We start from the raw sequence: 20401 nt of genomic DNA on the forward strand, positions 1-20401 counted from the left end.
ACGTGGTCACCCTAGGCAGGGCTTGCTGGATAGTTTTCCTATCAGATGTCTGTTCTAACCTGGAAAGGACCTCCTCACCACTGGATAGCAAATTCCATTATCACCATTTTCTGACTGGAAGGTATGTAGCAGGGGGCCGATTGGCCATAGACCTTATAGTGAAATTTCCCAGTGGGCCGATGCCCAAAGGGCCACCTGAGCCCTCCTGACGGGGGATGTATCGGCAGTATTTTGTGATGCACTCTGGTATTTGGCTCTTTTGAGGTGGTATAATGTGTCACAATATGGTATTAATTAATTTGGACCATACCACTTTTAGTCATTTCTTCCAGGGCCACTTTAGGTTCCCAGTCCGCCCCTGGTAAGTAGGTACTGTAGGTCTGATTGGTTCAGCCCTTTGCCACAGACTATAACTGAGAGCCAGAGCTGCAGCTATATTTAGAGGCAGCCCATCTCCTCACCTCACACTTCCCGCGCCCCCTCGTCACCAGCACGTGCCCTGGACTCGCTCACACGCTGCACCAATAGGGGGAATGAGGAGGGATGTCACGTGCACGCCGCGATTGGTACCCTCCTGTCATCTCTGCTCAGACAGCCAGCATACGTTCCTGCCTTGGCCGCTCCCCTCCCCTCTCGTCGTGGTACCGTCTGCTCCTGACACATTAGGATGCAGCTCTGCTGCGGGTCGCAGTGACCGTTAACGGTCTGCAGAGATAGTTCGGAGGACGGGTCTGCTGTGTGTGTGTGGAAAGGGAGTCTCCATGACGGGCTGTGTCTCGCAGCATCAGTCTCTCTCCTCCATGCCGCCGCTGCTGTGATTTGTCTCGTCAGTCAGCAGTGTCCCCGTCCGCGACGTCCAGGATGCCAGACTCAAGCTTAGCGATGCTGTCCCCCCAGGAGGCGGCCAAGATCTACCACGCCAATTACATCCGCAACTCCCGGGCCATCGGGGTGCTGTGGGCGATCTTCACCATCCTCTTCGCCATCGTCAACATCGTTTGCTTCATCCAGCCCTACTGGATAGGGGACGGCGTGGACACCCCTCAGGCCGGCTATTTCGGACTCTTCCACTATTGCATCGGTAGCGGCTTCTCCAAAGAGCTCACCTGCACCGGCAGCTTCACTGATTTCTCCTCCATTCCCTCCGGAGCCTTCAAAGCCGCCTCCTTCTTCATCGGCCTGTCCATGACGCTGATCATCGCCTGCATCGTGTCCTTCGTCCTGTTCTTCTTCTGTAACACGGCCACCGTGTATAAGATCTGCGCCTGGATGCAGCTTTCCTCAGGTGAGTTGCTGGCCTCAAGAGGGAAGTCCATGTGGCGATCAGCTGCCCTTACCTGGCTGATCTCTGCTTGCCTGGCACTGCCCAGTGGGTGAGTATCTGGATTCTTGATCTTTCCATACATTCCATAACTTTGAGGAGGAATTAGTAGCAAGTTTACCTCCTAAGACCCATGTAGACTACAAGAATGCCAGTGTCCCGTCCTCCCCTCCATTGTAGGCCTACCATAGTGAAGAACAATGGGCCTGGTGCCCAAAAACTAGTGCAGGACTGGCAACCAATCAGATCCCATTTTTCATCTTGCTAAACACCATAGGAAAATGATAGCTGGATTCTGATTGGCTGCTGTGGTCAACACTGACCCTTTCTGTTTGCACTAGTTTCCATGTATTCTGGGTGCTGGAATTTTTAGGCCATGTTCACATCAGCGCTCGCAGTTTCCATTATACTGGTACGTTAAAAGGGCAGAAGAGCAAAAATAACATAAGTGCTGTATTTTTTGGGCGCACTTTTTGGCAGAACATCAAGCGCAGATGTGAACGAGCCCTTACAAGTGAAAACAGTAATACTGTAAAACTAGATAGCAAGAGATGTAGTCAGAGCTTCCTGTGGATTTCTATACATAGGTGCACAATCTTTGTACTAAGTTAACCCCTTCCCAACATGCACCTTAGGGTCCATTCAGATGTCCTCAAGTGTTTTGCAGTCTGCAAATTGCGGATCCGCAAAACACGGATACCGGCGGTGTGCTTTCCGCAATTTGTGGACCGCCCTGTGATAGAAATGCCTATTCTTGTCTGCGATTGTGGGCAAGATTAGGACATGCCCTATTTTTTTTGCAGGGCCAAGGAACAGAAAAACGGATGCAGACAGAACATGGTTTGCTGCCCGCATCTTTTGCGGCCCCATTGAAGTGAATAGGTCCGCATTCGGCCCATAAATTGCGGAACGGATGCGGACCCTGAACTACAGACGTCTGAATGGACCCTTACATGTACAGTGCATTGAGAAGTGACTTCCCGCAATCTGCCGTACATGATCGGATGGGCACAGAAACTGCTCACTTGATCAGTACAGGGGCACTGCTCTTAAAAAATAAAAAAAATCACATGATCTACCCTGTCAGGTGATTGCTGTGAAAAAAATAAAAACTATGCCAGAACTGCCATTTTTTTGCTACCTTGCCTCACAAAATTCATAAAAGCATGCAATCAAAAAATCATATGTACTCCAAGTACTCCATAGTACCGATGATAACATTACCTCATCCCACAAAAAACAAGTCCTCACACAAGACCATCACCAGAACAGTGTTAAAAAATATTTATTTCAGAAAATGGCAGCGCAAAAACATGATTTTCTGTTCAAAAAATTCTATGTGTAAAATCGGTACCTCTGTAATTGTACTGCCCAGCTGAATAAAGATGACATGCCATTTTTCATGCACGGCCGCAATATCAAAACCCAAAAAGGAATGACAGAGTTGCTGCCTTTTCTTCATCCTGGTTCCCAAAAAGCGTTAAGTGATCCAAAAGTCGTATGTACCCCAAAATAGAACTAATGATGACAACTCATCCCGCAAAAATATAAGCCCTCAGACAGCTCCGTCAAGAAAAATGGCTGTACTGGTATACCAGAGGCTGTTCAAAAACAACATGGCGCCCATAAACCAACCCATCAAAATCCACATTTATGGCATTTGCGTAGACCAGTTCGGCCTCCCCTCTCCCCCCCCCCCCTAATTAAAATCCCCCCCCCCCCCCATCATTGGTGGCAGCGGAGAGTACCGATCGGAGTCCCAGTTTAATCGCTGGGGCTCCGATCGGTAACCATGGCAACCAGGACGCTACTGCAGTCCTGGTTGCCATGGTTACTTAGCAATTTTTAGAAGCATTATACTTACCTGCGAGCTGCGATGTCTGTGACCGGCCGGGCGCTCCTCCTACTGGTAAGTGACAGGTCTGTGCTATAAGCAATGCACCGCACAGACCTTTCACTTACCAGTAGGAGGAGCTCCCGGCCGGTCACAGACATCGCAGGTAAGTATAATGCTTCTATTTATTGCTAAGTAACCATGGCAGCCAAGACTGCAATAGCGTCTTGGCTGCCATGGTAACCGATCGGAGCCCCAGTGATTAAACTGGGACTCCGATCGGAACTCTCCGCTGCCACCAATGATGGGGGGGGTGATTTTAATTAGGGGGGGGAGAGGGGAGGCCGCACTGGTCACATTTAATACTGGGAATCCGCACTGGCCACCAATGAATATAGAGGGAGGGGGGCCGCACTGGTCACATTTAATACTGGGGAGGGAGGGAGGGGGGGGCCGCACTGGCCACCAATGAATATAGAGGGAGGGGGGCCGCACTGGTCACATTTAATACTGGGAGGGGGGGCCGCACTGGCCACCAATGAATATAGAGGGAGGGGGGCCGCACTGGTCACATTTAATACAGGGGAGGGAGGGGGTCTGCCCCCTCCTGCCTGGCAGCACCTGATCTCTTACAGGGGGCTATGATTCGCACAATATTTGTGCGGATCACAGCCCCCTGTAAGAGATCGGGTGCTGCCAGACAGCAGGGGGCAGTCATGTACACAGTTCTTTTAGTATATTCTAACTTGAAGCGTCCCCATCACCATGGGAACGCCTCTGTGTTAGAATATACTGTTGGATCTGAATTTTCACAAAATGAAAAATCAGATCTGTAAAAACCAGTTATGCAGACGGATCCGTTCTGAACGGATGCAAGCGTTTGCATTATAGGAGCGGATCCGTCTGTGCAGACACCAGACGGATCCGCTCCAAACGCAAGTGTGAAAGTAGCCTAAGGCTTCTTTCACACTTGCGTTGTCCGGATCCGGCGTGTACTCCACTTGCCGGAATTACACTCCGGATCTGGAAAAACGCAAGTGTACTGAAAGCATTTGAATACGGAACTTCAAAATGGGGGGAGCGGTATACTTACAGTCCGTGCGGCTCCAGGGGGGCTCCAGAATGACGTCAGAGCGCCCCATGCGCATGGATGACGTGTCCAATGCGATCACGTGATCCATGCGCTTGGGGCGCCCTGACGTCACTCTGGAGCGCCCCGGGAGCCGCACGGACGGTAAGTATGCTGCTCCCCCACTCCCCGCTACACTTTACCATGGCTGCCAGGACTTTAGCGTCCCGGCAGCCATGGTAACCATTCAGAAAAAGCTAAATGTCGGCTCCGGCAATGCGCCGAAACGACGTTTAGCTTAAGGCCGGATCCGGATCAATGCCTTTCAATGGGCATTAATTCCGGATCCGGCCTTGCGGCAAGTCTTCAGGATTTTTGGCCGGAGCAAAAAGCGCAGCATGCTGCAGTATTTTCTCCGGCCAAAAAACGTTCCGTTCCGGAACTGAAGACATCCTGATGCATCCTGAACGGATTTCTCTCCATTCAGAATGCATGGGAATAATCCTGATCAGGATTCTTCCGGCATAGAGCCCCGACGACGGAACTCTATGCCGGAAGAAAAGAACGCAGGTGTGAAAGAGCCCTAAGAGAAGCGATGTCCATGATGTATATATATTTTTTATTATTTATGTATTTATTTATTTTAGTCTAGGGAAAGGGGATAATTTAAGTTGTTTTTTTTAATATATATATATATATATATATATATATATATATATATATATACACACACACACACTCACCTAAATAATTATTAGGAACACCATACTAATACGGTGTTGGACCCCCTTTTGCCTTCAGAACTGCCTTAATTCTACGTGGCATTGATTTAACAAGGTGCTTATAGCATTCTTTAGAAATGTTGGCCCATATTGATAGGATAGCATCTTGCAGTTGATGGAGATTTGAGGGATGCACATCCAGGGTACAAAGCTCCCGTTCCACCACATCCCAAAGATGCTCTATTGGGTTGAGATCTGGTGACTGTGGGGGCCATTTTAGTACAGTGAACTCATTGTCATGTTCAAGAAACCAATTTGAAATGATTCGAGCTTTGTGACATGGTGCATTATCCTGCTGGAAGTAGCCATCAGAGGATGGATACATGTTCTCATTCTGTTTACGCCAAATTCGGACTCTACCATTTGAATGTCTCAACAGAAATCGAGACTCATCAGACCAGGCAACATTTTTCCAGTCTTCAACAGTCCAATTTTGGTGAGCTCGTGCAAATTGTAGCCTCTTTTTCCTATTTGTAGTGGAGATGAGTGGTACCCGGTGGGGTCTTCTGCTGTTGTAGCCCATCTGCCTCAAGGTTGTGTGTGTTGTGGCTTCACAAATGCATTGCTGCATAACTCGGTTGTAACGAGTGGTTATTTCAGTCAACGTTGCTCTTCTATCAGCTTGAATCAGTCGGCCCATTCTCCTCTGACCTCTAACATCCACAAGGCATTTTTGCCCACAGGACTGCCGCATACTGGATGTTTTTCCCTTTTCACACCATTCTTTGTAAACCCTAGAAATGGTTGTGCGTGAAAATCCCAGTAACTGAGCAGATTGTGAAACACTCAGACCTGCCCGTCTGGCACCAACAACCATGCCACGCTCAAAATTGCTTAAATCACCTTTCTTTCCCATTCTGACATTCAGTTTGGAGTTCAGGAGATTGTCTTGACCAGGAGCACACGCCTAAATGCATTGAAGCAACTGCCATGTGATTGGTTGACTAGATAATTGCATTAATGAGAAATAGAACAGGTGTTCCTAATAATTCTTTAGGTGAGTGTATATATATATACACTGCTCAAAAAAATAAAGGGAACACAAAAATAACACATCCTAGATCTGAGTTAATTAAATATTCTTCTGAAATACTTTTGTTCTTTACATAGTTGAATGTGCTGACAACAAAATCACACAAAAATAAAAAAAATGGAAATCAAATTTTCCAACCCATGGAGGTCTGGATTTGGAGTCACACTCAAAATTAAAGTGGAAAAATACACTACAGGCTGATCCAACTTTGATGTAATGTCCTTAAAACAAGTCAAAATGAGGCTCAGTAGTGTGTGTGGCCTCCACGTGCCTGTGTGACCTCCCTACAATGCCTGTGCATGCTCCTGATGAGGTGGCGGACGGTCTCCTGAGGGATCTCCTCCCAGACCTGGACTAAAGCATCTGCCAACTCCTGGACAGTCTGTGGTGCAACGTGACGTTGGTGGATAGAGCGAGACATGATGTCCCAGATGTGCTCAATTGGATTCAGGTCTGGGGAACGGGCGGGCCAGTCCATAGCATCAATGCCTTCATCTTGCAGGAACTGCTGAAACACTCTAGCCACATGAGGTCTAGCATTGTCTTGCATTAGGAGGAACCCAGGGCCAACCGCACCAGCATATGGTCTCACAAGGGGTCTGAGGATCTCATCTCGGTACCTAATGGCAGTCAGGCTACCTCTGGCGAGCACATGGAGGGCTGTGCGGCCCTCCAAAGAAATGCCACCCCACACCATTACTGACCCAATGCCAAACCGGTCATGCTGGAGGATGTTGCAGGCAGCAGAACGTTCTCCACGGCGTCTCCAGACTCTGTCACATGTGCTCAGTGTGAACCTGCTTTCATCTGTGAAGAGCACAGGGCGCCAGTGGCGAATTTGCCAATCTTGGTGTTCTCTGGCAAATGCCAAACGTCCTGCACGGTGTTGGGCTGTAAGCACAACCCCCACCTGTGGACGTCAGGCCCTCATATCACCCTCATGGAGTCTGTTTCTGACCGTTTGAGCAGACACATGCACATTTGTGGCCTGCTGGAGGTCATTTTGCAGGGCTCTGTCAGTGCTCCTCCTGTTCCTCCTTGCACAAAGGCGGAGGTAGCGGTCCTGCTGCTGGGTTGTTGCCCTCCTACGGCCTCCTCCACGTCTCCTGATGTACTGGCCTGTCTCCTGGTAGCGCCTCCATGCTCTGGACACTACGCTGACAGACACAGCAAACCTTCTTGCCACAGCTCGCATTGATGTGCCATCCTGGATAAGCTGCACTACCTGAGCCACTTGTGTGGGTTGTAGACTCCGTCTCATGCTACCACTAGAGTGAAAGCACCGCCAGCATTCAAAAGTGACCAAAACATCAGCCAGGGAGCATAGGAACTGAGAAGTGGTCTGTGGTGACCACCTGCAGAACCACTCCTTTATTGGGGGTGTCTTGTTAATTGCCTATAATTTCCACCTGTTGTCTATCCCATTTGCACAACAGCATGTGAAATTGATTGTCACTCACTGTTGCTTCCTAAGTGGACAGTTTGATTTCACAGAAGTGTGATTGACTTGGAGTTACATTGCGTTGTTTAAGTGTTCCCTTTATTTTTTTGAGCAGTGTATATATATATATATATATATATATATATACAGTACAGACCAAAAGTTTGGACACACCTTCTCATTCAAAGAGTTTTCTTTATTTTCATGACTATGAAGGCATCAAAACTATGAATTAACACATGTGGAATTATATACATAACAAACAAGTGTGAAACAACTGAAAATATGTCATATTCTACGTTCTTCAAAGTAGCCACCTTTTGCTTTGATTACTGCTTTGCACACTCTTGGCATTCTCTTGATGAGCTTCAAGAGGTAGTCCCCTGAAATGGTCTTCCAACAGTCTTGAAGGAGTTCCCAGAGATGCTTAGCACTTGTTGGCCCTTTTGCCTTCACTCTGCGGTCCAGCTCACCCCAAACCATCTTGATGGGGTTCAGGTCCGGTGACTGTGGAGGCCAGGTCATCTGGCGCAGCACCCCATCACTCTCCTTCATGGTCAAATAGCCCTTACTTTCAAAGTTTTCCCAATTTTTCGGCTGACTGACTGACCTTCATTTCTTAAAGTAATGATGGCCACTCGTTTTTCTTTACTTTGCTGCTTCTTTCTTGCCATAATACAAATTCTAACAGTCTATTCAGTAGGACTATCAGCTGTGTATCCACCTGACTTCTCCTCAACCCAACTGATGGTCCCAACCCCATTTATAAGGCAAGAAATCCCACTTATTAAACCTGACAGGGCACACCTGTGAAGTGAAAACCATTTCAGGGGACTACCTCTTGAAGCCCATCAAGAGAATGCCAAGAGTGTGCAAAGCAGTAATCAAAGCAAAAGTTGGCTACTTTGAAGAACCTAGAATATGACATTTTCAGTTGTTTCACACTTGTTTGTTATGTATATAATTCCACATGTGTTAATTCATTGTTTAGATGCCGTCAGTGTGAATCTACAATTTCTCGTGCATGGCATTGGGGGACACAGCACCATGGGTATATGTCCAACTACCACTAGGAGGCACTAGACACAAAAAGTGTTGGCTCCTCCCCGTTGGGCTATACCCTCTCCACAGGCACAAGGCTATTCAGTTTTTGTCTAGTGTCCGTAGGAGGCAGACCTGTCCTGCTTTTTTGCAGGTCCTGCTGTTTATTTTTTATTTTATTCTTTTTTTCTCTCTTCTGCAGGTCTCGGTGATCTCCACCGTTATACCTGCTGCAGGCTGGGGCTCCATCGTGTTCCACTTTAGTTGCCCCCCCTGCGGGCGCGTACTTCTGTACCATCGCCGGTCACCCAGTCCCCACAGACTGCATCCGCAGTGGCTTGCCGGCATTCCCACGGTTCCCGTGTTGAGTCTGCCGAAGGGGTGACCCTGCGGCGCCCGAAGACATCAGATGGTGAGTATAGTGAGTATATTCCCCTGTCCCTGCCCCAGGGTTAGGTTCCCTCCTGTGGCCAGGGGGGTGGGATCCACCTTAGCTGGGGGTCCTGGGAAGCTTCCATCTTCCTCCACCTTTCTCTTCCCCCTTGGTTGGTTTTTTCTCTCCTCCCTGGCCACACAGTCCAGGCGTCGCTTCTTCTGGGCCTTCCCCGCTACTTTAGTCCCCGGTTTTTGCAGGGACTAGGCCTCATCTTCCATGGCCCGTTCCCGGCTCCCAGGTGCTCTGTTTGCCCTGTTCCGCCCACCCCCCGGCGTCGCTCCCCCCCCCCCCCCCCCCCCCCTCCTCACCTAGTTTTGTGGGTCCGGAGGCCCCTCGGTCGGCCGCGATTCGTCCCGCCCCCCTCGCTCCATTCCCGGCCGCCTCATAAATCGAGGCCCCGGCTTTTGGGCCTGCTAGGCCGCGATCTTCCCGGCCCCTCCTCCTTGCTTCCCGGGCTTTTCAGACCCCGCCCGGCCCGCGGGAGGGGCTATCTCTCTCCTCCCTTTACTGGATCTAACGTGGGTTATCTATCCAGTGGATAGATCCTCAGTTTAAAAGAACTGCAGACCCCCTTTAGGTCATTGTCCTATGTACTGTGTGAAGGCAGCTAATGCTGTACATAGGGATCACTCAAGTCGTTCCCCCCCCCCACCCCTCCTCAATTGCTTCATTTCTCCTGCAGCCTCTATAGCTGCTGCAGCACCTCTTTGGGGAACAGGGCATCCGGGTCCAGATATGACAGCCTCTGCTGGCTGCTCTATGAGGGTCTCCTCTCCCAGCCTCTCCTCGGATCGCCACGTCTTTTCACGTGCGTCCGCTGTCTACGAAGGCTGCCATGCGGTCGGCCTGTCCCTGCTTGTGTGAAGTACCTCTTTCCAGACCCCATTGTGTCCCCTGACCAAATCCTTTTGTGTAGGTCCCTTCTGAATGGTCTCCCTCTTTGTCAAAGCCATGGGAACCTTGTCCGACTCTCCCAATCCCTGGCGGAGTCGCTGGACCGCTACCTATCCAATTGCGGCCACCTATGCCCTCCCAGGGTCCTCCCTGCAGATGAGGCATGCTCAGATACCGGGTCCGGCATGGGGTAGCTCACAGTACAACCTCGGGTGGTCTCAACAGGATTCCACCCCTCCTCGGCATCCTCGGGTCCTCCCCAGGACAGGCCTGAGGCTGGTGACGAATCCTTTCCCGTCACCCCATCCGTTGCCTCGGGGGACACCTCTGCACCGATTCCCTCGGAACAGAGCATCAGGCGGTCTTCCTCCATACAGAAACCTCTGGGAGGTCAAGACTAACGTGCACGGAGGAACCTCTCCTACCCAGGGTTGGTATCCCCTCTAGTGGATTTTCGGATGGCGCTCCCCTGACTGCACAGGTATTCAACCGCACAGGTAAGGCAGCCGTCCCCGTGTTTAGCATAATGAGTCACCTACTTGGTGTCTCTGGTACGTACGCCTTCTCCTTAACAGGGGGGTACCTGCACCACTGCCATAGGCTGTACCTGACAAGCCTTCCTGGTTCCCCTATACCAGGGGCTATGCTCTACACATTTGAGAGTGTTTCCACCGGGTCCCCATCCTGGTGCTGGTGTTCGCCACTCTACCTCATAACGGGGGTCCCTGTTCTTGGCAAGCGCCTCCTGTTGGTTGGTAAGGAAAAGCAATTATATATGTCTGTTTCCATCCGCCTTGCTCCTTTTCATAGGTAGAGTACCTACACCTACTCCAGATGCTGAAGCCATTACTCCTGGCTGGCTCTATGGTGTTCCATGCGGCACTATTTCTCCCTTCCGGGCGAGATACACAGGCCGCCTTCAATTGCCTTGGCAATTGCACCTGTCTGTTCCCAGCCACTGTGCTCCTTTCTTAGGTAGAGTACCTACACCATCTCCGATGCTGTAGCCAATACCCCTGGCGGGCTCTATTGTGTTCTTTGCGGCAACATTTCTCCCTACGGGCGAGATATAGAGGCCACTTTCAATTGCCGTAGAATTGCCTCTGTCTGGTTCTAGTCGGCACCAAGCTGCCACCTTGGTCCCTTCATAGGTAGAGTACCTACACCATCTCCTGATGCTGTAGCTGTTGCTCCTGTGTGGCTTTATGGTGTACCATGTGGCATTTTCTCTCCCTTACCGGACGAGATATTGAGGCCTCCTCCAATTGCCGTGGTCATTGCACCTACCTCATCATAGTGTGCACCAAACGGCCATCTTACTCCCTTCATAGGTAGAGTTCCTGCACCGTCTCTGATGCTGCAGCCGTTACACCTGTCTGGCTCTATGGTGTACTATGCGGCCCTGTTTCCCTTTTTTTCAGGCGAAATAGAGGGCCTCCTTCAGTTGCCATTTCACCTACCTGATTGTAGTGTGCACCTGTCTTGTTCTTTGTGGTACCGTGCGGCCCTATTTTCCCCTTCCCGGGCGGAATATAGGTACCATTGCTAACGCGGTAGCCGTTGCACCTCTCTGGTTCTAGGGTGCACCATGTGGCCACATTGCTCCGATCTTAAAGGTAGTACCTCTACCATCTCCAGATGCTGTACCCATTACACCTTTCTGGTCGTTTTCTGCACTACGCAGCCATATTTCTACTTTACAGGTTGAGTACCTGTACCCTCCAAATGCAGTAGCATTCCCAGATTCTGTGGCTATGTTTCCACTCTCCTTAGACATGCAGCCACTTTCCCTATATTTTAAGCGTGTGGTTGTATTACTCAAGGTGCTGGGCCCTATGGTGCAATCTGTGGCCCATACAGTTTCTGTATTACTGGGTGCTTTCTGCCCCCAGGTTCTAATCTGTGCTGCGGATGTTGGTTTCACCCTTTTGGTTCTTCCATACATCTCCACTCCGTTTCTGTCGTACTCAATGGTCTCCTTGTACTTCTCAGGGCACTGTCTACAACAGGCCATCCTGGTTCTGCATGTGCATGGTTTCCATATCTGGCAGGGGTGGGCCAGCCCAACCCCCACCTTGTCGGTCTAGTGCTACTTATTGTAGCTCCAGTATATGGCTGATCTGTTCTGATCTGGCGGGTGGTCCACATTCAACCATGCTCCCTACACCATGGCCAGGTGGTTGTTGGCCTTTGTGCTAGGGTTGCTCTTGCCATCTCTATAAGGTACTACGGTTTGCTGCGCTTCGCGTTACCCCATGTTATAGAGGAGTACTCGCGTTGTTTCCTATTACAGAGTGGCCCATTCCTGGTGGAGTACAGGGATCTCCACTGGATCTTCTACCTTGTTGGGGCACGTAGCTGGTGTGCATCGGCCGCTGCAGCAGTTTTCGGTCATCGCTGGATGTCCTCCGCCACACGGAATCATTCTGGGGTCATCAGCGTTTTTCATCGCTGGACGTCCTCCCTGACGGGTCAGGGACAGGACCACTGAGCGCCACACACCTGCCTGGTAGGTAATTTTTCAGCTGGTTGCTCTGGCATCGGACAGGGTCCCGTAGTTCCTTCTGGGTCCAGGTGTTCTCTGTATTCCCTTATATTCTCTGCTTAGTTGTACTACATGACAGAGGGGCAGTCCCCTTGGACCTTGCCGTCGTTTGCACCTGTCAGGTACTTTCTCCCCCCTGGGAGTTTTCAGTACGCCGGTCGCGGCTGGTTTCTACATTTCTGTGTAGTCTCACCCGGCTTTTTCATGGCGACTTCTGCATTCCTTATGCATATGGATGTCTGTCAATTTAGTGGTACATCCCGAGCTGCTGTACTTGTCCTCTCTGGGACAATGTATACAGTTTGCTAGTCACTGTTCTTGGAACGGGTGTTGTCCATGGCCAATGTCCCTTCCCCTATGGTAGTTTCATCTCTCCTTTCCTGGATATTCTGGCTTGCGTTGTCTTCTGGTGGTTCAGCTCCTGGTTCCTTGTGAGCCCATCCCGGGTACTCCTTCTGGAGTCCCTGGTCCCCGTTTATTTGACCACTCAGGTTCTGCATGGCAATCGTTTTTTTGGGGGGATCGGGGCCTGGGTTGATTGTTCCCTTTATGGGTTCCAATAGCCTTGTGGTCTTCTTGGGATTCGTGTCTCTTTTCCCATCCTCCCACGTCAAGTACCTGGTATTGAGTGGTTTAGCACAACGGTTTGCAATTCCGCCGTATGGTCTCCTTCGGGAGGGACCTCCTCCTGTTGTAGAACCTTTCCTCCTTCGGCGGTTGGAGTACTCTCCTTCTACTTCCATGTCTTTCAGTCCAGTGTGTCCTGCTGAGATTTCCTGGGCCTGTATCTGGTTCCTTTTTTCCCCTGATGCTTCACATGCCCAGAGTTTCCTCTGGTCTTACGCTTCACAGTGATATCTTGTTTTCCGAGGCTCGGGCCTCATCTCCTGTTTTTGGGACGCAGGTCTTACTCTTTTTTCCTGGCTTTTACCTACAACCCCCTCCTTCTCCAAGGGTTGGCGGTTTCCTCTAGCAGCCTTGGGTTTTCGCCTTTTAAATAGGGCGCATAACTTCATCATCTGCCTTGCGGTGAGGGGAGACCTGCTCCCTTCACATGTGAGCCTTGCTACGGCTTCACTCACTCGTTTGACTTCCAGTACTTCCTTGTTTCCTTCTCCCCTGGCCTGTCAGGGGTTGACCACAGGTTTTTTCGCTCTTTGGGTCTGAGACAATTTAGAGCGTTAGGTAGTCCCAACACGCGGTGCTGTCCTAATTTTTTCTCCAGCCCTTGGCTGAGCTCGGTGTTCCCTTTTGCCGCCTTCTTGCATTTGGGATTTTCTTCCAGGCATTTTTCCTGGGCTGCTGACAGTCTTCTCTGATTCTTCCTTGAGGCTTCTTCCTTGTTATGGAACCTCTTGCCCATTCCGTGTTTTCTACTGTTGGGTCACATGGTTCTCCTGCACCTGTATACCCAACCGGTGGCATGGCTGTTCTTTTCCCACCCTCGGGGACTGCTTTGGGACGTCCCATGGTGCTGTGTCCCCCAATGCCATGCACGAGAAAATTGGATTTTTTGTACTCACCGTAAAATCCTTTTCTCGTAGTAGGCATTGGGGGACACAGATCCCACCCTATGTTTTTACTTCCGATTTTCCGGGCTGGTCTCTTGATCTTTCCCGGTACGGGAGTTGTTGGTTCCTTGCTTTTTTTCTCTCTCCTACTGCTTTTTGTACAAACTGAATAGCCTTGTGCCTGTGGAGAGGGTATAGCCCAACGGGGAGGAGCCAACACTTTTTGTGTCTAGTGCCTCCTAGTGGTAGTTGGACATATGCCCATGGTGCTGTGTCCCCCAATGCCTACTACGAGAAAAGGATTTTACGGTGAGTACAAAAAATCCAATTTTTCATAGTCCTGAAAATAAAGAAAACTCTTTGAATGAGAAGGTGTGTCCAAACTTTTGGTCTGCACTGTATATACTTTTTTTTATGTTTTAACATTTTTTTTTTTTATTTTTTTTTTATAGCCCCTCTAGGAGGCTTACAATATGCATTACTCAGATTTATTAAAGCTTATACTGTTTTCCCATAGACAGTACAACCTGCTGGCCAACATAGAAACTGCAGCTCTAACACGCTGGGTCTCTTCAGAGAGACTCAGCATATTAGAATGAATGACTGGCTTCCCCGATCGGCATTATTGCTGGTCGCAGACAATAGCCACGGGCTTTTGCTGTTTGAAAAAGCAGAGACCTTCCGGCTATACTGACATCCGTATGCCATCCTTTTTTATTTTGCGGATCCATTGTAACAATGCCTAAAATGGACAATAGGATATGTTCTATTTTTTTTGCGGGGCTACGGAACGGACATACTGATGCAGACAGCAGACGGTGTGCTGTCCCTATTTTTTGCAGACCCAATGAAATTAATGGGTCCGCAGCCTATCCACAAAAAACGGAAACAAACAACGTTCGTGTGCATGTAGCCTAATTTCCGCCTTTTATGGAATGTCCGGCCCATATCAGGACAGTCCTATCCTATTTTTTGGGGGGACAAGGTGACAAAAAAAATTGGCAAATCTCGCAGTTTTTCTTTTCTTTTGCAGTTTTCACTGCATAAGGTCTCATGCACACGACAGTTGTTTTTTGCGTCCGCAAATAATGTGTCCGCAAAAAAAAACGGATTTTTTCCACAGAACCCTTGTAATAAATGCCTATCCTTGTCCGCAAATGTGAAAAAAGTAGGACATGCACTATTTTTATTGCTGAAGGGAAACACGGACAACGGACGCGGAACACAAACGGATGAACTATCAGCATTTTTTTGCTGACCCATTGAAATGAATGGGTCCCCATCCTATCCGCAAAAAAACGGAACGGAGGCCGAGAAAAACAACTGTCGTGTGCATGAGGCCTAAGACTCTTTTTTTTTTTTTTTTTTTTTTTTGGACTTTTCGGACGTGGCCATATGTAATATTTTATTTATTTATTGTTTATATATTTTACATGTAAAATTGGGAATGGGGGTGATTTATACAATTTTTTTTTTTTTTTTTTTTTACAGTTTATTTAACAACTATTTTCCCCCCTTAGAACCTGGGATCTTTTAATCCCTTGTCCTGTCCTATTCACCCTAATAGATGTAAGTATATTAGCAAATTGTAATTGTAATTCTTTGCGGTTTGAACCTTGTGTTCCTCCAAAACAGAGGTAGCCTATAAAAATGAAATGAGCCCTGAAAATATTAGACACAAAAATATTTATTCTCTGACCTGTAGGTACATGATTTCATCTGTAGTGACGGTAATCTTCTTACCGGTGACTGGATTTGTGATTTATCCCCTCCCTCTGATCCTGTCATGTGACCAGCACTCTGATCTCCAACTGACACAGGACAGGATGTCGGTTACTTCTCTATTCATTCCGATGAGACTGACATTCCACACATAAGATGCTGGGTCAGATATTAACACAACCAATTATAGTAGTCAGACTACAGTTACTAATAAATGTGGGCTAAACCCAGTTAATCCAATGTACATTCACAACTGATGGGTAGCTTATTTAATATAAAACTTAACATTTATTAATGTCTAAGAGTAAAATAATGGGCTCTTCTATAATAAACACTCAAATTTGTAACCACCGGTTACACTAGTCTCCTGCGAAAATGAAATCTCCTAGGAGATGAGAGAGGACCAAATATAGGGATAGCAAAAAAAAAAAGTTTAATACAGATGGGATGAGAGGTACCAAGGCAGAAAGACACAGTGCTGGGTCAACGCCCTAGGTGTCCCTGTCTCTACCTCTCCTCCCCTCTATCTAGTATGATAGCCCTATGGTCACCCTCCCTAAATATGGACTGCCCAGCTTTGCCCGATAGACAGAAGATGGTCCCTTAGGTAACATAGACATCCACCGGTTGCAAGACGGGCACTTGATCTGGCAAGAAAAACGTAGTGTGTTTGATCAAGTATGTGTCGCAAGATGGCTGTAAATAGCCTGCGGCGCTTAATCCAATCCACACACGTAAACAAATATAGATTACAATTTATCAGATAAACACAGTGTCCTGACGCGTTTCCTCAATGATGTCTGATTCATCAGGGGACAAAATCATATCTAAGAGACTTCTTTATATGAGGTCACTTACTTAAAGCGAACCTTTCACCTCATTTTCACTTGTTAAACTAGCCACAGTACCTTATAGATTATATTGAATGTGTTGTTATCCATGTTAGTGCCGCTTTCCTGCGCTTTTTATTCATAAAAAAAACCGTCTTATAAAGTTCTGATTTCTGCTCCAACAGTCAGGCAACAAGTCAAGGGGGTAGCCCTTCCCTCTCCTCTGGCCGTACCGCCCCTGCCCTAACGCCGCCTCTATGCTTTGTGATTGACAGCCGGCTCAGTCGCCGGGACGGCGCTTCTGAATCCTGCGCATGCGCCGTCCTCCTCATTCGCCGCGCGATCCCGTCTTTCTGGGGCTCACGATGATCACTGGCTTGCAATCTGCGGCAAGTCTACAGTGATCACGTGGGGCACTTGGAGCCTGAAGATAGTGGAGCGTGCGCACGGGAGGGAATGCAGACAGGCAGGCATCGCGTACGGCGCATGCGCGATCCTGTTACATGGTCGCGCTTCTGTCTGCCAGAAAGACGGGATCGCGCGGCGAATGAGGAGGACGGCGCATGCGCAGGATTCAGAAGCGCCGTCCCGGCGACTGAGCCGGCTGTCAATCACAAAGCATAGAGGCGGCGTTAGGGCAGGGGAGGTACGGCCAGAGGAGAGGGAAGGGCTACCCCCTTGACTTGTTGCCTGACTGTTGGAGCAGAAATCAGAACTTTATAAGACGTTTTTTTTATGAATAAAAAGCGCAGGAAAGCGGCACTAACATGGATAACAACACATTCAATATAATCTATAAGGTACTGTGGCTAGTTTAACAAGTGAAAATGAGGTGAAAGGTTCGCTTTAACCAAAATGAGGGATCACAGAGAACCTACTGTTTTGCCATACCGCATTATACATCATAGTCAATCTGTTTTATATATATATTTATATAGACGACTGCACAATAGTTCTTAATTCACGGATAGGTCTCTATGTGAGCTTCAACCGTATAAACGTTTTAATTGCAAAGGTAGACGGCCAGATTACCCTCTTGTTCAAGTGACCTAAAAGGGTTCCTGATCATCAATCACAGTTCACATATGAATTTAATTAGTATAGTTTTCATTTTTTTGTGTTAATTTTGTCCGGGTGCACGTGTTGAAACCCAGATGGGTGATTAAACATATCCTTTAGGTCACCAGTCACAACTGATCTATAGGTATACCCGTCAGTGAGACTGTTGTCCAGGCATAGTGAACATATCCCGGATTAGATTACAAAGATATCTCATTAATTAGAAATGTTTACTTAGTACACATTGTAACAGTCCTCCTGGTAGTGATGTCACCAGTATATATTTAAAGACTGTTCAATGCCGTATGTTCATCAATGCTAAACCATTGTGATGTGCAAGCACACAAACATAGTAAACTTATCTGTCCAGTTCTGGATAATGACTGTCCCCAGATATAGAGAGGTGGGTGCTGCTCCTCGGCATCCCGCATGTGGCAGTGGCACAGATCAGAGTGGCAGAGATCAGAGTGTTGGTCACATCACACAGCTGAGGATCAGAACGGAGGTTATAACTGACAAATACAGTCACTGGTAATAAGATTACATCAGGCCAGAGAATAATAATTTGTGGGAGTGCTTCTTTTATTTTTCAATGTGTCTTAAAAGGGGATCCACCCCAGGAAACAGCCCACCAAGATATGGAACATTTCAAATGAGTAATATTTGCCTTATTTAATTTATCTGACTACCATCAGAATTATTGATTTTGTTTTGGGCTGGGTTAACCTTTAAGTTAATTATTCTTGAATTGATCAGCATGGTAAAGAAGCAAGACATCTGTTACAAGGGGGAACCAACAGCCTACTTCAAAAGCTTGAACAGTTGATATCTATTCATTTTTAATAGTTTTATGTTTTCTCTTGGCGTTCATCGTTGTGAACAGATTGTCATCATTCAGAATGTTGTTCCCAGATTCATGGATGCTAGCCTTTATTAGTGGGCTGTGCTTTAAATTCAGAAATTTTTGACTAAGGTAATACGGAAAACATTATACAAACCGGATTCCAAAAAAGTTGGGACACTAAACAAATTGTGAATAAAAACTGAATGCAATGATGTGGAGATGGCAAATGTCAATATTTTATTTGTAATAGAACGTAGATGACAGATCAAACGTTTAATCCGAGTAAATGTATCATTTTAAAGGAAAAATACATTGATTCCAATTTTTACGGTGTCAACAAATCCCCAAAAAGTTGGGACAAGTAGCAATAAGAGGCTGGAAAAAGTAAATTTGAGCATAACGAAGAGCTGGAAGACCAATTAACACTAATTAGGTCAATTGGCAACATGATTGGGTATAAAAAGAGCTTCTCAGAGTGGCAGTGTCTCTCAGAAGCCAAGATGGGTAGAGGATCACCAATTCCCACAATGTCGCGCAGAAAGATAGTGGAGCAATATCAGAAAGGTGTTACCCAGCGAAAAATTGCAAAGACTTTGCATCTATCATCATCAACTGTGCATAACATCATCCGAAGATTCAGAGAATCTGGAACAATCTCTGTGCGTAAGGGTCAAGGCCGTAAAACCATACTGGATGCCCGTGATCTCCGGGCCCTTAAACGACACTGCACCACAAACAGGAATGCTACTGTAAAGGAAATCACAGAATGGGCTCAGGAATACTTCCAGAAACCATTGTCAGTGAACACAATCCACCGTGCCATCCGCCGTTGCCAGCTGAAACTCTACAGTGCAAAGAAGAAGGCATTTCTAAGCAAGATCCACAAGCTCAGGCGTTTTCACTGGGCCAGGGATCATTTAAAATGGAGTGTGGCAAAATGGAAGACTGTTCTGTGGTCAGACGAGTCACGATTCGAAGTTCTTTTTGGAAATCTGGGACGCCATGTCATCCGGACCAAAGAGGACAAGGACAACCCAAGTTGTTATCAACGCTCAGTTCAGAAGCCTGCATCTCTGATGGTATGGGGTTGCATGAGTGCGTGTGGCATGGGCAGCTTGCATGTCTGGAAAGGCACCATCAATGCAGAAAAATATATTCAGGTTCTAGAACAACATATGCTCCCATCCAGACGTCATCTCTTTCAGGGAAGACCCTGCATTTTTCAACAAGATAATGCCAGACCACATTCTGCATCAATCACAACATCATGGCTGCATAGGAGAAGGATCCGGGTACTGAAATGGCCAGTCTGCAGTCCAGATCTTTCACCTATAGAGAACATTTAGCGCATCATAAAGAGGAAGGTGCAACAAAGAAGGCCCAAGACGATTGAACAGTTAGAGGTCTGTATTAGACAAGAATGGGAGAGCATTCCTATTTCTAAACTTGAGAAACTGGTCTCCTCGGTCCCCAGATGTCTGTTGAGTGTTGTAAGAAGAAGGGGAGATGCCACACAGTGGTGAAAATGGCCTTGTCCCAACTTTTTGGGGATTTGTTGACACCATGAAATTCTGATTCAACATATTTTTCCCTTAAAATGGTACATTTTCTCAGTTTAAACTTTTGTTCCGTGATTTATGTTCTATTCTGAATAAAATATTAGAAGTTGGCACCTCCACATCATTGCATTCAGTTTTTATTCACGATCTGTATAGTGTCCCAACTTTTTTGGAATCCGGTTTGTACACCACCCGGGTAGTTTCACTACCGTGCCGTTCAGATTTCTGGGTGTCATGCCGATAACTCTGCGTTATGCATCTCTTCTTCAGATTTATGAATACATTGACAACTGGATGGGGGGAGGGGGTCACTGCAGATTGTCATTCTATCGATAAATGCAGACAGTCATACTGTAAATGGGCAGACCCCTTTGTCCAGTTGTCAGTCCTCATAAAATTGTTGTATTCTGGTGAATAACAGTATTTACTAAAAATAAATGTCAAGAGAGTTGCCCTATATGTAAATAGGGAAAGATCTGT

General features: G+C 47.6%; 1 protein-coding gene across 1 annotated transcript in view; it reads left to right on the forward strand.

Moving 5' to 3' along the window:
• Positions 1-861: 861 nt before the first annotated feature.
• LHFPL3 (LHFPL tetraspan subfamily member 3) overlaps positions 862-20401 on the forward strand; it is a 31159-nt gene continuing 11619 nt past the window's right edge. Inside the window, exon 1 of the mRNA XM_040413953.1 lies at positions 862-1285. Within this exon, the coding sequence (XP_040269887.1) occupies positions 862-1285 (424 nt within the window). The remainder of the gene's footprint in view (positions 1286-20401) is intronic.

The sequence above is a fragment of the Bufo bufo genome, chromosome 1 (assembly GCF_905171765.1).
Source record: "Bufo bufo chromosome 1, aBufBuf1.1, whole genome shotgun sequence".
Lineage (NCBI taxonomy): Eukaryota > Metazoa > Chordata > Amphibia > Anura > Bufonidae > Bufo > Bufo bufo.